The sequence below is a fragment of the Homalodisca vitripennis genome, chromosome 5 (assembly GCF_021130785.1).
Source record: "Homalodisca vitripennis isolate AUS2020 chromosome 5, UT_GWSS_2.1, whole genome shotgun sequence".
Classification (NCBI taxonomy): domain Eukaryota; kingdom Metazoa; phylum Arthropoda; class Insecta; order Hemiptera; family Cicadellidae; genus Homalodisca; species Homalodisca vitripennis.
Window position 1 is genome coordinate 87,295,029 of NC_060211.1, and position 16,266 is coordinate 87,311,294.

The following is a 16,266-nucleotide window of genomic DNA, read 5'->3' on the forward strand; positions in this document are numbered from 1 at the left end:
GTTTCTGTTAACTGTATATCTAACAGTTTTTGCTTCACATTTGGTCGACATAACAATAAATTGTGATTTGTTGGAGCAGTAGGACATGTCGTGTGACAGCCAGTGCCACTGTCTTCTAAATAATGCAAATTTATTCACCATTTAAACTAAACACAGTAATGGAGATATAATAAATCAAGAATATTCTTGAAGCAAATATTGCTTTGCAACAACTACATTGATTTTATTAAAATTGGTTGGTAAATTGTCGTGCATTTAACGAAAATGTTGAGAGCCAATATAATGGCCCTCGGCGCTCAAGGTCTGACCCTGCCTGAGCCACCATATTGGCCCTTGGCGCTCCACCACCAACCTAGCTAGAGCCAATATATTGGCCCTTGGCGTTTCATGACTTGACCGGTAGGGCCAATATATTGGCCCTTGGCGCTAAAAGGGTTAATTATAAAGCATAGTAACAAAACAATGAAAATTCACTTACATTTTTCATTTTTGTATAATTTTACGACAAGCTCCTGAATTAGTTGTCTGGGAGATGTGATAAAATGGTTTGTTACATTCAATTGTTATTATTCAAATGATAATTAAAATAAATGATTTATATCTACTGTACAATGACCATTCATTTACTTTTTATAATTCACTTTTGTGTCAGTCTTTGATATCTCAATATCACTGTCCAAGTATCTGTCTACTTCTGAAGTATGCAAATTGTCTTGTTCCATGGAGTAGCGGAAGAACAAAATACTCATTCAACAACTACATACAGTTAAACACTATACATTGAGAACACAATACATAGAATGTAAGCAGAACATTGAATTGACGAAAATTGATCATATGGCAAAATGTAAACAAAGACAAACCAAATTATTATTTGTGGTACCAGTGTGCAAACATAACACATCAAAACAGAATAATTGCTTATAATGATGCATGAGGGCAAAAAACTGTGATCTAGTGAAAAAACAAACAAATATGTGACTGTTAACGTCTAGAAAGGGCACGAGTGCTGCTCGGGAAAGATTATTCAGTCCCGCTCGGCCACAACGAGTGACGTTCGGGCAATTTCCCCAATGGGTTAAACCAGGATAATTTTTTAAATAGTAAAGTTTTTGAGGTTGAATTTGCAGCATTGTATTCTGATAATAAATACCTTTAATTCAAAGTACTACTCAACCTATTCTCTCATTTATGATTTCCATTTGACTCCTTGCTGGTAAATAAATGTCAAAATCCTTCCTCTACATGTCAAAATGAATGGTAGTTTCTTCAATTTATAAGTGCAGTAATGATGTAGCAAGTGTTATTGCTTTACCTGTATTCATTCGGGAATTATCAAGCCTTTTTGGGACTTTTAACACCCTATATATACTCGCCTTTCGGCTACGCCCCCAGGCACCTAAGTGGGTTGTTAGCGAATTCGGGGATGAGAGGAATTGAGTATTGTTTGAATTTGGAGATGAGGTTTTCCAAATTTCATATTCACAGCTGTATCCGTTCTCGAGAATCATGTGGGTCGTAATGCTTCACTAATGCTCCGAAACCAAATGATGCGTGATGTTTAAAAATAATCAACGGATTACATAGGAAAATGTTACTGGGGGTTTAGACACACGTGGTTCTTTCTTTATGTAGTGTCTGTGAACATAAATAGAATTCACTCTGTCCCTGTTTACTATTGATGCTTCACTAACGCTTAGCTAGTTCCTGTGGGGCAATATAGCCTGTAATTGAACTATGTCTTGTTAACATAAAGTTAAAGTAAAATGCAAAAATTTCATGTTTTTGTAGAAATATCGTACTACACTAAACTTCACTGATGCTCAGCCGATTCCATGGAAGTACATATACCTTATCTGAACGAAATATTTTCAGCGTATCCACAGCTCATTTGGTTATCGAGATATCCTACCAAATACTGGGTGGCGCAAAAAGGATGGTCGGATTTTAAATAACTATAACTCCATCAGTTTTACAAATTAATTTTATTCAATTACGTAACTAAATGCTCCCAAGCACCCAATTACAAGAAATAACCTCCAAAATTCATGTACGGAAAATAACTTCCGGAAGATGGTGTCCTTCCTCGGTGATGCATTCCACAAGTCTTTCCTTGAAATTTTCCATCACTTTCACTACAGTTTCTTCTTGAATTGCCATAATTTCCGCACTGATTGCCTCCTTCAGATCAATTAAGTTTCGGGGCTTGTTTACGTAGACTTTTGACTTTAGGTATCCCCAAAGAAAAATATCACAGGCTGAGAGGTCAGGTGATCTAGCGGGCCAGTGGACATCTCCAAAACGCGAGATGATGTGGTGGGGGAACATCTGCCTTAAGACACACATGGAGTCATTGGCTGTGTGGGCCGTCGCCTCGTCCTGTTAAAACCAAATTCGATCTCGATTTACACGTAACTCTCGCAGTTTCGGCCCCAAAAAGCTACGTAGCATGTTAACGTAACGTTCCGAGTTCACAGTGACTGTAGCGTTGTTCTCCTCAAAAAAATAAGGACCAACAATCCCCAATTTTGACATTCCACACCAGACTGTTACTTTAGCACTATGAAGAGGCTTTTGGTGCAAATCTCTGGGATTAGTTGCTGCCCAATACCTACAGTTTTGTTTGTTGACATAGCCGTCTAAATGGAAATGGGCTTCATCTGACATTAAAAGCACAACATCATTATTAGAGTACAAAATGTCCAACATTGTTTCACAAAATCGTCTTCGGTGCTCAAAATCACGATCATAGAGCTTTTGCGTGATCATAATTTTGTATGGGTGAAACTGTAACTCACGGCTTAAAATGTGCTGCAACGAACGACGGCTGAGGCCTAAAGTTTGAGCACGACACCTGGTGGAACGACGCGGACTGTGAAGCACTGACGCTCTAACATTCTCAATGTTCTGTGGAGTAACTACCGTACGTGGACGTCCAGTAGATTTACCACTCATGACAGACCCTGTTGTCCGGAATGCAGTCACCCAACGTGATATGGATCTGCGATCTGGAATGGGTTCATCACGCGCTACACCAAAACGTTGTCGAAACAATCGTTGCACAGTAATAAAAGATTCATTATTTCTGAAAAACTGTTCCACAGCAAAAACACGATGCTCGACCGTCCACTGCGCCATCTCGTGGCAAACTGGGTGTAATGGCCGACTTGCAGACGGCCGGCAATGGTCCCCCTCCTCACCTTCCACTGGTACTACGCAGTTCAAATCCGACCATCCTTTTTGCGCCACCCAGTACATATAGACAGACCAGCATTTACCACCAGATGGGTTACATCGACATACCAAAAGTTATAAAAATCACTCTTTTACAGAGTAATACAAGGTCATTCCAGAACTGGATAGAATTGTTCAAATTGGTCTCATAAACATTTAAAACTCCTAAAATTGTCAATTCACAGGAAAGATTTTGCCATTGAGAGCGTTTTTGGGGCATACGAAATGATATACAACAAAAAGCTATTTGACCTTTTTATGCATATCTCATCATTGCCTAGTTTTAAACATTTTTTAATTTTAGCTAGGACCAACAGTCTGGCCGCTATCGACTCCAGGAAAAAAAATTCTCATGTCAAAATTACAAAATATTAACATTTATTAGCCAAATTATTGAAGATAGAGCAAGCAACCACTGTATCTTTTTAGTAGATCGCATTATTTTGTATAGAAATCAAATTTTTATTTTTAGCTACTGTTAAATTTTTGGCTGAAATGCAGCCCAGAATTACAATTTTCAAGTAAAACTTAAAAACAACTAAATGCATTTTCTGGCCAAACCATTGAGGATAGGGCAAAATGTTTCTAGACCTTTTTTTGTAGATCACGTGGTTTCTTATATCCCATTGATTATTTGTTTCGAGCTACAACCTACGGTTCGGCCGCTATCGAACCTGGAAGGTAAATTTTTGTATTGCTATGAAATAATATTGCTTGGGCTACTAAATGCTAAATACTATACATACACACAGTAAGGTAAGACTATTGATGAGTGAAATATATTTCTTTAACCAATACATATATTTCTTAGTTTAATTAGTGAAATATGCTGTAAAATATTACTTTGTAAAAATGTTGCTTTATGTATATTGCTTTAGTAATGGTTGTCAAAAATGCTGTTAAAGGTTATTGATTTTTTGCTTCAAACGTCACTGAAAGTCACTGATTTTCATTATACCTCATTAGTAGACAGTGAAATATATACCTACTAGCAGTTACTCGCGGCTGCACATGCATTTTGTAGGTTTGCACCTGTATGAGCACTTCTGGTTCAAGGGAATTATATTTCCGACGCCAATTTTGAGTTTGCTTTGTTGCCATGATCAAGAAAATACGTCAAAAGTTTATATTTATGTTCTTTGTAATTTACTTTGTTCTTAATATGTTTTGTTACAGTCTTGATTTTGTCCGTATACATAATTTGTCTTGTTTTGTGATCAAGAAAATATAAATCACAGATCAGAGAAGCCTACTTCTGTCAAATGTGAACTGAGATGGGGTTTTATATCATAAGATGGGTTTTTAAATTTATAGTAAATGTTAGATAGTAACTTTGTCTTTTATATCTAATACTTAATATTTGTTCAAATGTACAGTTAAAGTACATTAACAATGACACTACGCCTTTGTTTTTTTATAAACTGAAAAATATTTTTAGAGATCTAAAACCTTTAGAGCTATAATTGGTGTATTAGTTCAAAAGCACAGTTCAGCGAACTTCCATCTATCATAGTTCTTGCTGACTGCTTCTAATTGGAGTCAAATTCTGGCTATCTTATGTTTTAGGGCATTTTCTAAGGTAGATGACTCCTTACCTAATCGTTGAAATCTAAAACAGCTTTTAAACTCACTCTCTCTGAAACTCACTATAAATGTAAACAAATAGAAAATAATAAACAACAGAACAATTGATTACATTTGACAGGCTCAATTAATATTTCCCAACTTTAGAGACCAAGATAGCATTTTTTGCTACTTTAAATACTAGTGGAGCGTAGCCAAGAGGGACTTTCGAAATCAGAATAGGCCTATTTTTATCCTTGGGATCGTAAGAATGTCCATTAAAAATTTCAGTACAATCGGTTGAATAGTTTACACGTGAAAGCAAAACAAACAAATGCACTTTCATATTTATAATATTATCAGGATATATTTGATGTAAATGTAATATACTCTGGCAGCCCATTTTTATAATCTACCATTTCTAATATTTAAAAATTGACATTAAAGGATATGATTTGTAGTTTTAACAATATATCCGTTTCCCTGAACCTCTATATTGGTTGTGAATTCCTTTGGTTGTGTGATATTCTTAGGCTTGCTTTCCCTCAAAAGAACAATCAAAATGAAAAATAGAATACTAATGAACATTTCTTTTGTTTATTTTCTGTTTATACCGAACTCGCATTACATACCGGCAAAATTGTGATCTCGTACCGAAAGTTAATGCACTGCAGACCTCTCACCTGTAGTGCTAGACTGCAGTCTACCTCACAGAAGCGCATGTTGGCAATTATTTGTTTTCTCTATTTTCCCTAATTGTATACATTTATTTTCCAAACTCCACAGAAAAAAGTTATTAGTTATGCATGATGATATGTCCACAAATTGAAAGATACAGAGACATAGACAAAGGAGGTTAAAGTAGGTAGTAGCGTTGAATCGTCTCAATATGTTCTTATATACCACTAGCACCTAAATTTGCTAGTCCACAGTCCACCACAAGTTTGAGGCATTTTCTGCAAATACAGCTGGTTACGAAAAACCAACTCTGTTTCACTCAGCGTAAGGGTTAAATACTGTATTACAGCTATTTATATTTTGTTTGAAAATGGACTAGAGAATGGGAAATTTTTTTATCAGGAAAAACTGGGAATTTGAAAAAAGATTTTGAGTGGCCACCCTGTTATAGATTTGAACATTTTCAAGAGCTTCATATATTAATATTATATATAAATATTAAGTTAAATTATGACACAGTCACTCCATAGTATTTGGCTGATCATGGGTGAACATTTTTACATTTGTCTTATCAGTAACCATGATGACACGAAAAAATCACAGAATGAATAAATTTGTTAAAAAACTGAATATAATCACATACATTTTTAACACGTGACACAATAACGTTTGTAGCCTAATGAAATAAGCTATAGACTTTAAATTGCGCAAGTAAAGTCTGTTACACGACACATGGTGATAATCTATTCATTGTTTCCCAGGCCTTCAAACACATGCTTGTACTTGATCATGATTTGAGAAGATAGAATTTTCTGTTGAACATAACATTCTTGGAATATCTGATGAGGTTCAACTGCTTGCATGCTTCTGCTGACAACAAAGGGCAGTGGTCATGTTCCATCACTTTTAACACTAAATCTTGAACCTTGTTGTGTTGTGTGGGAATCTTGAAAGTGTAACTCTTATTTGAGATCCATCAAATACTCTAAGTACTGCTCTGTATTCACTAAGATTTAAAGATTTTTGACACCAATCAAAGTTTTGAGACCGACAGTGTTACAAGATGCACACTTGTGTCCAGCTGAAAACGGACGTACATCACTCCTCTATCTTTTCGGATGACTTTCAGAGTGGTAAATACTCCTACTCCATAATGGTTTTCTATTTTCAGAACAGCTTGGTCATCTACAGAGACTTGCTTGATTTTATGTTTGTAAAAAAAAAAACTTGTAAGTTTTATGTTTGAGTCAAATTGTTAACATTTTCAATAAAATAATGAACGCATTTAACTTTGTTTTAATAAATTCATTGTATAAACTTAATTTTGAACATTTTATCCAAAAAAATGAAACTAACTGAAACATCTATTTGTAGGTTGTACCAGAAGCTATACCTCAGCAAACACATATGCAGTCTGAATCACCTAAAAATCAAAGACTGAATAGTAACAAAACTGGTGTGAAGAAATCCAGTTATAAATGGCAGAAAAAGTCAGCAAAGCCTGCTGAGAGTACTCCAGAAAGTTCAGGAGAAGAAATTATTGTTGAAGGGGATGGCGCAAGTGATGTGAGACAAAGGTTCCGTATGGGCTGTGAATGTCAAGATGTCAGCTGCTTTCGTGGTCTCAATCCAGATAGCGTTTATAAGTAAGTACTTACACCATGAGCCTGAAATAGATAATTGCGAGTACTTGAAATTTTGAGTTGAAGCTGTTGAGATTCACCCAGTTATTATTACATGATGGATATTCAGAAATTTTTTCTAGTCTTGCCACAATCAGTTACAACAGTGGTGGTAGTGCTTCACACATTCACACAACAAAAAACTACAACACAAAGACTATTTAACAAGAAGTAATGGCCATGGAAGCACATACAAGTACAAAACTTGTGCACAAAAAGCCAACTTTTACCAAATAGCCGAGACATATTGCTATTGATTCATGGTTGTTTACCTAAGAACTAATGGAGCACTAAAAACATTTAGTTTTTTCATATGTTCTTGACCACATGTATTTTTTTAATCTTAATTCCTTATTTTTATATGAATTGATATTCTGGGTTATTCCTGTGATTCTTATGGAGTCTTCCTGCAAACCCATTTTTTTGTTACGGGTGTCAAGTCCTGAATAACTGTTGCACACTAACTATTTTGTTATGATATGCATTTGTATCACTGTCTACGTATTGTAATATTTGCTGCTGATCTACCTGTTTCTTTATTTTGCTTGCTAAAAATTTCTAATTAGTAGTGGTCCAGTGGGGACTGATGGAATAAACCAAATTTTAACGTTTGAATACGTTTGAATTTATTTGGTTCGCCAATTATTTTTAAGAGTTATAAAAACTTTAATCTTTACCCACACAAAACCCCTTCTTTGTAAGATTTTATAATGCTTTAGTTTGAATTTATCTGACTCCTTCCCTGGCAAGAAACATCTTAATTGTGATTATTGAAATTGGTTTTGCAGAATTTAATAAAAAATGTTGTTATAACACTTTAGAATGGCTTAGTTAGTTTTTTAATAAATTGTATGCCTTCATAAATAATATATATATAATTGAATTTGCATGTTCCTGACACTTGTTGTTTGTTGATGATAGGCATCGGTTGAACATTGCTGAATTAACCAAAGAGGAGCATGATATGTACCTGATGGGTGTAACAATGGCCTGCATGTCTGACCCTGGTGTGACAGTAAAACACAAGGAGCGACGAAGACTTCGTGCTCAATACGTGTACCAAGGCCGTCGGGTCTGTCTCTCCGCCTTCCTTTACCTGGAGAACTGTACCCTCTACCAGCTCAAGCGGATACGGAAACATGTTATGACTCATGGGGTCACCCCTAGAGTGCATGGTAACCACGGAAAGAAGCCACATAATGTTTTTTCACTAGAGACGTACAGGCGGGCAACAGACTTTCTCAAGGGATATATTGAACAGCATAATACAACCACTGGGTATGTTGTTTATCTTTTGTCTACCAGTGTATGTAATAATAATATAACAAACAAGAGAACCATTTGGAGAAATAATCTTGCATCTTCTTCTCTTTTCCTGTTTATAACAAGAAAACGCTCCTGTCCATTATCCATTTACACGCACTAGTTTTTGTCCATTTATCAACCTTCGAGAGTGGATCAGAGTTAAGTATTGGATATAAAAGACAAAATTATTATCTAACTTTAACTACAAATTTAAAGACAATTATAAAACCCTTCCTAGTTGTCTTTAAAAAATTAGGTTTCTTAGATCTGTGTTTATATTTTTTTATTCATGATCGGGAAATGCAGAATCAACTTATGGCACTGAAAATATCTTAGACCCTATATAAATTACATGGGCCGAAAATAATCACTTTTGATCGAAGTTGGTTTTTTTTGTATACATATTTTCTTTATCTTGGGGACAACAAGGCTGACTCAACTATATTACTCAAAATAGCTTAGACTGAAAGTGAATTTGAACAGCCGAGAAATGTCATTTATTTAAACTAGTGATGCATGATCTTATACATCCATATCCTGAAATAAGATCCAAGAACATTATAATAACTATTGCATCTCATAATAATGGACACTAAATTATCATATTTGTGCCTACTTCTGTTTGAAAAACATCATATAGCTTCATCATTTAATATCATAAATGCTTTGACAAAGAAGACTTTGCCCTTCGATTTTGATAATTTCATGTCAAGCTGCGGGTAACTGCTAGTATAATTAATTATAACTTTTAAATAAAGATTTTCACAATGACATCTTAGTTTCATTTGCACAAGGTAAGTAATAGTACATTTGATATTGATATAACTCAAAGAAATTACCTGAAATTAGGTTTAATTAAACACAATTGAGCTATGCCCTATATAAAACAAACAGTCAGGGTTACAGAAATTTCATAAAAATATTCAAGATAAACAAAACTATTCATTCAAAGGATAAAACATATAATAACAAATTAACATACAATCTATTACATTCTTCCCAGCTACTGTTTTAGTTTAATTTATAATCTGAGAGATAAGCTGAAAGATGTCTGACTCTTAAGCTCCTTCACTCTCAAGGAAGAGGTAGTTTATGACTGGAAATTTTGGTTCTGTCGTTGGGTAGGTGGGTCTGGTTGATCTCCAGTGGGATCTTCTCTAGCAGTAATGTCTTCTTCATTATGCCTTGGAGTAGGCATGTCTCGTGAGCCCTTTGATAAATCGTAGTCACCTGCAGGAGCTAAGTGTCTTGTTGATATTGTAGTTTTTTGACCATCAGGAAGACGAATGTAAGCATAATTACCGTTTCTAATTATCAACATTATGTCTTGCACTAAAGGGTTATATTTAGAGTTACGAATATGGTGCTTTATCAAACTATGGCCCAGATTTCATAATCCAAGTTTAGTGTTGATACTTCACTGCCAGATCGCCCAAGCATAAAATAATTACCGCTTTCTTTTTTATCAACATTATGTCTTGCACTAAAGGGTTATATTTTAGAGTTACGAATATGGTGCTATATCAAAACTGGCCCAGATTTCATAATCCAAGTTAGTGTTGATACTTCACTGCCAGATCGCCCAAGCATAATTACCGTTTTGTAATTATGGTTTGGGTGTGGGGGGGGGGCTTACAATTAACATTATGTCTTGCACTAAAGGGTTATATTTAGAGTTACGAATATGGTGCTTTATCAAAACTGGCCCAGATTTCATAATTCCAATTTAGTGTTGATACTTCACTGCCAAAAAAAAATAAAAAAAAAGAAAATGAAAAAAAAAAAAAGGGGGTAAAAAAAAAGATCGCCAAGCATAATTACCGTTTTCTAATTATCAACATTATGTCTTGCACTAAAGGGTTATATTTAGAGTTATGAAATATTGTGCTATCAAAACTGGCCCAGATTTCATAATCCAAGTTAGTGTTGATACTTCACTGCCAGATCGCCCAAGCATAATTACCGTTTCTAAATTATCAACATTATGTCTTGCACTAAATGGGTTATATTTAGAGTTTATGAATATGGTGCATATCAAAAACTGGCCCAGATTTCATAATCCAAGTTAGTGTTGATACTTCACTGCCAGATCGCCCAAGCATAATTACCGTTTCTAATTATCAACATTAATGTCTTGCACTAAAGGGTTATATTTAGAGTTACGAATATGGGGCTTTAATCAAAAACTGGCCCAGATTTCATAATCCAAGTTAGTGTTGATACTTCACTGCCCAGATCGCCCTAAGCATAATTACCGTATTTCTAATTATCAACATTATGTCTTGCACTAAAGGGTTATATTTTAGAGTTATGAATATGGTGCTATCAAAAACTGGCCCCAGATTTCATTAATTCCAAGTTAGTGTTGATACTTCACTGCCAGATCGCCCAAGCATAATTACCGTTTCCGTTATTATTATCAACATTATGTCTTGCACTAATAGGGTTATATTTAGAGTTAGACGAATATGGTGCTATCAAAAACAAAAACCTGGCACCAGATTAGTGTTCATAATCCAAGTTAGTGTTGATAACTTCACTCCCAGATCGCCCAAGCATAATTACCGTTTCTCTAATTATCAACATTATTCCTTTAGCACTAAAGGGGTTATATTTTAGAGTTACGAATATGGTGCTTTTTATCAACTGGCCCAACTGGCCCATGATTTAAGTGTTGTAATCCCATTTAGTAAGTGATTGATACTTCACTTGCCCAGATCAGCCCAAGGCATAATTACCGTTTCTAATTATCAACATTATGTCTTGCACTAAAGGGTTATAATTTAGAGTTATGAAATATGGTGCTATATCAAAACTGGCCCGCAGATTATCAATATCCAAGTTAGTGTTGATACTTCACTGCCAGATCGCCCAAAGCATAATTACCGTTTCTAAATTAACCTTTCAATTATCTATGTCCTTGCACTAAAGGGTTATATTTTAGGAGTTACTAATATGGTGCTATATCAAAACAGGCCCCAGATTTCATAATCCAAGATAGAATACTTTCACTGCCAGAGCATAATTACCGATCATCTTCAATGCAGCAAAAGGGTTGTTATTTTAGAATTTATGAGTTATGAATATGGGTGCTATCCTGCCCAGATGTTCATAATCCAAGTTAGTTGATAATTCACAGCCAGATCTCGCCCAAGCATTTAATTACCGATTTCTAATTTATCAACATTATGTCTTGCACTAAAGAGTTACGAATATGTGTGCTTTAAATCAAAACTGGCCCAAGATTTCATAATCCAAGTTATGTTGTTGAAACTTCACTGCCAATCGCCCAAGCATAAGTTACCGTTATGTCTTGCACTAAAGGTATAGGGTTAATATTATAAGTTACGAATATGGTGCTTTATCAAAACTGGCCCAGATTTCAATAAACCAAGTTTAGTGTTTGATATATTTCTACTGCCAGATCGCCCCCAAGCATTAACCAGTTTTCTAATTTCAACAACTATGTCTTGCACTAATAGTGCCTATCATGATTTCATAATCCAAAGTTAGTGTTGATACTTCACTGCCAGATCGCCCAAGCATAATTACCGCATTATGTCTTGCACTAAAGGTTAAAATTTTAGAGTTACGAATATGGTGCTTTATCAAAACTGGGCCCAGATTTTCATAATCCAAGTTAGTTGTTGATAACTTTTGGGGGCCTTCACGTGTCCAGATCGCCCCAAAGGCATAATTACCTGTTTCTAATTATCAACATTAATGTCTTGCACTAAAGGGTTATATTTAGAGTTATGAATATGGTGCTATCAAAACTGGCCCAGAATTTCATAATCCAAGTTAGTGTTGATACTTCACTGCCAGATCGCCCAGGATGTTCAAACATTCTCTCATGAGAAGTGCAGTTTGTGGAAGTACATAAGAGAGATCTCACTGCGGCGAAACTAATTCCTATTTAGAAATATCTAAATTCTTATTTTTGAGAGCCAGTTGTACAGTTTTTGCCAGGAAAACTGTTCCACACAATCCCATTACCTTGAAGATTTGTAAGGAGTGGTGTGACTAGTGGCAATTCCATTGCCAAATAAGTTCTCCTTTATGTCTTGTGACATAAATGAGGTTCCTCGATCAGAATGAATGAATGAATGCAGGTGTGCCAAATGCTGTAAATGGTCGCTTGAATTTTGATGTCACAGTTTCTGATCTGAGTAAGAAAATGCAATATACGAATCTTGAATACTCGTCTAAAATAGTAAGAATGTAGCGGTTTCTTAAAGATGTTGGCAAGGGCCCTATAAAGTCAACATCAAGTCATTCAAATGGAGTTCTTGATTTGACGAGTCTTCCTTTATTTGTACAAAATGTAGGTTTTACTTCTGCTCAAACTGTACAAGAAGATTTAAATTTCCTTATTTCTTCTAGGGTGTATGATAAATACTTACTCCTAACCCGGTGATACATTCGACTTTCACCTGGATGGCATAGTAAATTATGGAAACTTCTAAGCTGATCAAAGTTTTCATGAATACACTTTCATGAATAGACTGATAGAACTACAAATTCCGGCATGTGTTAAGGTGTCAGCAGCAACATTTTCTCAGCCAGGTCTATAAATTATGTCTTAGCTGTAAAATGAAAATTCAAGTCTCCATATCATGATCTTCTCATTTTTTATTTTACTAAGCAACTTTGAATGGAATATAAAAGAAACAGATTTCTGATCTGTAACCAACTTAAAAAGTCCCCCAAGTAAATAGTGTTGCCACTTCTGGACAGCCTCTATGATAGGATCTAGGCTTCTTTTTCTAGAGAACTATGTTTCAATGCACTTGAATTGAGACCTCTTGAAAAGAACGCTATTGGACGTCAATCTTGAGTGAGGGTTGCAGCTATATTGTAATATCAGAAGCATGCGTCTATACAGTAAATGGGCAAATAGGGAACATAGATGTGTTTTCAGCCTCTTTCTTAAGCTTCTTTAAAACAGAGATAGCCTTTGGTGTCAGGAGGAACCCATTCTTTGTAAGTGATTGGATTTTTTCTAAAAGTTTGGGTATGAATGAATGAGAAATGAGAAAACATGCCAATTGTTCACCAGAGAGAAGCAGTATTTGTATAAAGAGGGAGATTCTTTAGGGGCAGAAGACGATCCATGTCTGGTGTGATCACCCCATTACTGATTGAGTAACCCAAAAAATTAATTGTGGTCATTGAAAACGAACTTTCGGTTTTGTTAACAGTTGCATCATATTTGATGATTCTGTCCAGATTTTTATTGTGGTCTTACTGAGTCTTGCCAAATATTGTAATGTCATCTAGATAATCAAATGTATCGTTACGATTTTCAAGCTGAATTATTTCATATATGACAAGTTGGAATGCAGTAACACTGTTACTGACACCAAATGGGATCTTTTGAATAGATACAGTCATCCACATACTTCAAAAGCTGTATAATTTTTATCTTCTTCTTTAATTGGAATCTGATGATATGCTTTAAGTAGATTGTACTAAATATACAATAATTAACTACCTTTTTTACTATGTCTTCAATCTTTGAGAGTGGATAAGCATAAAGAAGAATGAACTTATTTATAGAAAGAGAGTTTATAGTTTAATAGCAGCTAAATATTTTTTTGTGTTCAAATACTTAGATAATTTAATACTGAGATTACAAGATGCAGCATTAGACTTACGAAGGGATCCTACTTTTGGAGTCATTCGACATACTCAATGGAGTGGCCTTTCTTACCACAAGCCTTGCATATGGCATTCCTGGATGGACAAATGTTCCTCTGGTGTCTGTCATAGCCGCAAAACTTATACATGAGAGCAGCGGCAGCAGTTATATGCATGCCGCTTCTGAGAGGTTCATCAGTTTCTTCACTTTTCTTGTTAGTTGTTATCTTGTTTATGTATACTGGTTGGCATTTGATACATATTAACATTATGCTGTGCTATTTCTAAGCAACACGTTTATTCATAAGCATCCTTTAGAGACAGATTAAAGTTTTCCAGAGGTCCTTGTCTAATTTGAGGCGATATTAGTCCATTTTGAAACATGTCTCAGATTCAGTCATCTCTATTTGTTTCAGTCAACACAAATTTGAGATGACACTCTTTACTCGGTGCTTTAAGTTCTTCTAAAACCTGATCAAATTTTCTCCAAGCTGCTTTTTCCGACTTAACAGTTTATAATGAGCAAATACTTCATTAACTGGTTTACAGTAGAGTTTTTGTAGACTAGTCAAAGCATAATTGAGAGTTAAACATTCACTTATGTGCACAAACACTGAAGGTGTAGCAAGATTTGTTAATAATTTTAGTTCTTTACCTCCATCAACTTTTGGCACTTCCAAAATGTCTTAAATGTTTTGTACCAAAGGTCCCAATCTTGGGAAAAAGTGAAGCTATTTGAATATACATTTTGTTTTTCAGACTTGAAGAGTTGTTCTGTTTTATAGTGTTTTGATATAGATATAACACAAAGCGTTTACTTGAAATTAGGTTTAATTAAACTCAATTGAGCTAGGCTCTGATAAAAAAACAAACGTAATCTGAGTTACAACAAAGTCATAAAAATATTCATGATAAACAAAACTGTTTATATAGAGAATATAACATATAACAAATTAACTATGATCTATTACAACTATGATCTATAATAACTATATATTACAACATTATTAGGTATTCATATAACTGGCAAGTTATAGCTTTCTCAAATTTATCTTTTTTGGGCATACATTAGAAAGTACCCAATATGAAGGTACATATGTAGAAACACCTCTGCAAAAATAACATTAAAAAGTAAGGAAGATGGATTGGGAGGAATCACTTAAGAGAGACGAACTCAAGTGGTTACCCATCTGATGTAGGTAATCATTGACAAATTGAGTATGAAATGGTGCATACAAAGAATTCTGAAATGACAAAAAGCAATTTCAGTGATGGTCTTGTTTCTTAACTTTTTGTAGTTTAATCAATTTTTTATTATGTTTATTTTTATAGTAAATCCTAATTTTGTTGTATATACAACTTCAAATTGTATTCATTATTCTTACTGCTCTACAACATATAGCCTCTATTTATTACTTAAATGGAATATTTACATTGACTCAAGGGCCTGTGTCATATTCATATATGTTTATGTGTGAACACCCATAAATAGTAAGACTTAGTGTATACATTAAGTCTTAAGAGTCTTATATAGTGAGAACATCATTTGGGAAATTGAATTGAATTAAATTTATTCACATAACTATATGTTACAATCAGTTGACAAAATTACTGGTCATATCATAAAACTAAATATGTCATAAGTTGATGTAATACAACACTTAAAAATAAAACTTACAGGAATCTAACATTAGATAAAATTTCAGACTATGTACAGAATTTTTCATCCCACAAAAATGTCACATCTATAAATTCAAAATTGTGTTTTTATTTCCAGGAACTGCAAAAACACAGTTATATTTCCACCAGAAATCAGTCGTAAAACAATTCACAATTTATACCAAGAGTACATGAAGACTTGTGCACCTGAAGAGAAAACTATGGGATACTCAACGTTTCGCCATTTCATGAAAGAACAATTCCCACATGTCAGATTCTGTAAAGTGGAATTAGGTATGTATTTGTGATAGAATTTTTTTGTATTTCAACTACAAATAATACATGTTTCAATTTTTTAGTAAAGATTTATTAATGTAACAGCTAATACTTTTGTACTATTTCTGTCAAATTTATACTTGAACAAAAACCAGATTTGTATGTTTTATTGAATACTGGTTACTATATGTAAACATTTTAATGCAATGAACTCTTTAAATATTATACT

At 34.4% G+C, this 16,266-nt stretch overlaps 2 protein-coding genes across 4 annotated transcripts in view; both read left to right on the forward strand.

Annotated features, from left to right (window-relative positions):
• The window catches only part of LOC124362473 (guanine nucleotide exchange factor DBS-like), a 108,418-nt gene that overhangs the window by 19,137 nt on the left and 73,015 nt on the right, over window positions 1–16,266 (forward strand). The gene's annotated exons all lie outside the window — the stretch shown is intronic.
• The window catches only part of LOC124362474, a 30,657-nt gene that overhangs the window by 7,028 nt on the left and 7,363 nt on the right, over window positions 1–16,266 (forward strand). For both annotated transcript variants that reach the window (XM_046817010.1, XM_046817009.1), the window contains exons 4-6: window positions 6,850–7,121; window positions 8,079–8,435; window positions 15,880–16,055. In XM_046817010.1, coding sequence (XP_046672966.1) covers window positions 6,850–7,121; window positions 8,079–8,435; window positions 15,880–16,055 — 805 coding nt within the window. The remainder of the gene's footprint in view (window positions 1–6,849; window positions 7,122–8,078; window positions 8,436–15,879; window positions 16,056–16,266) is intronic.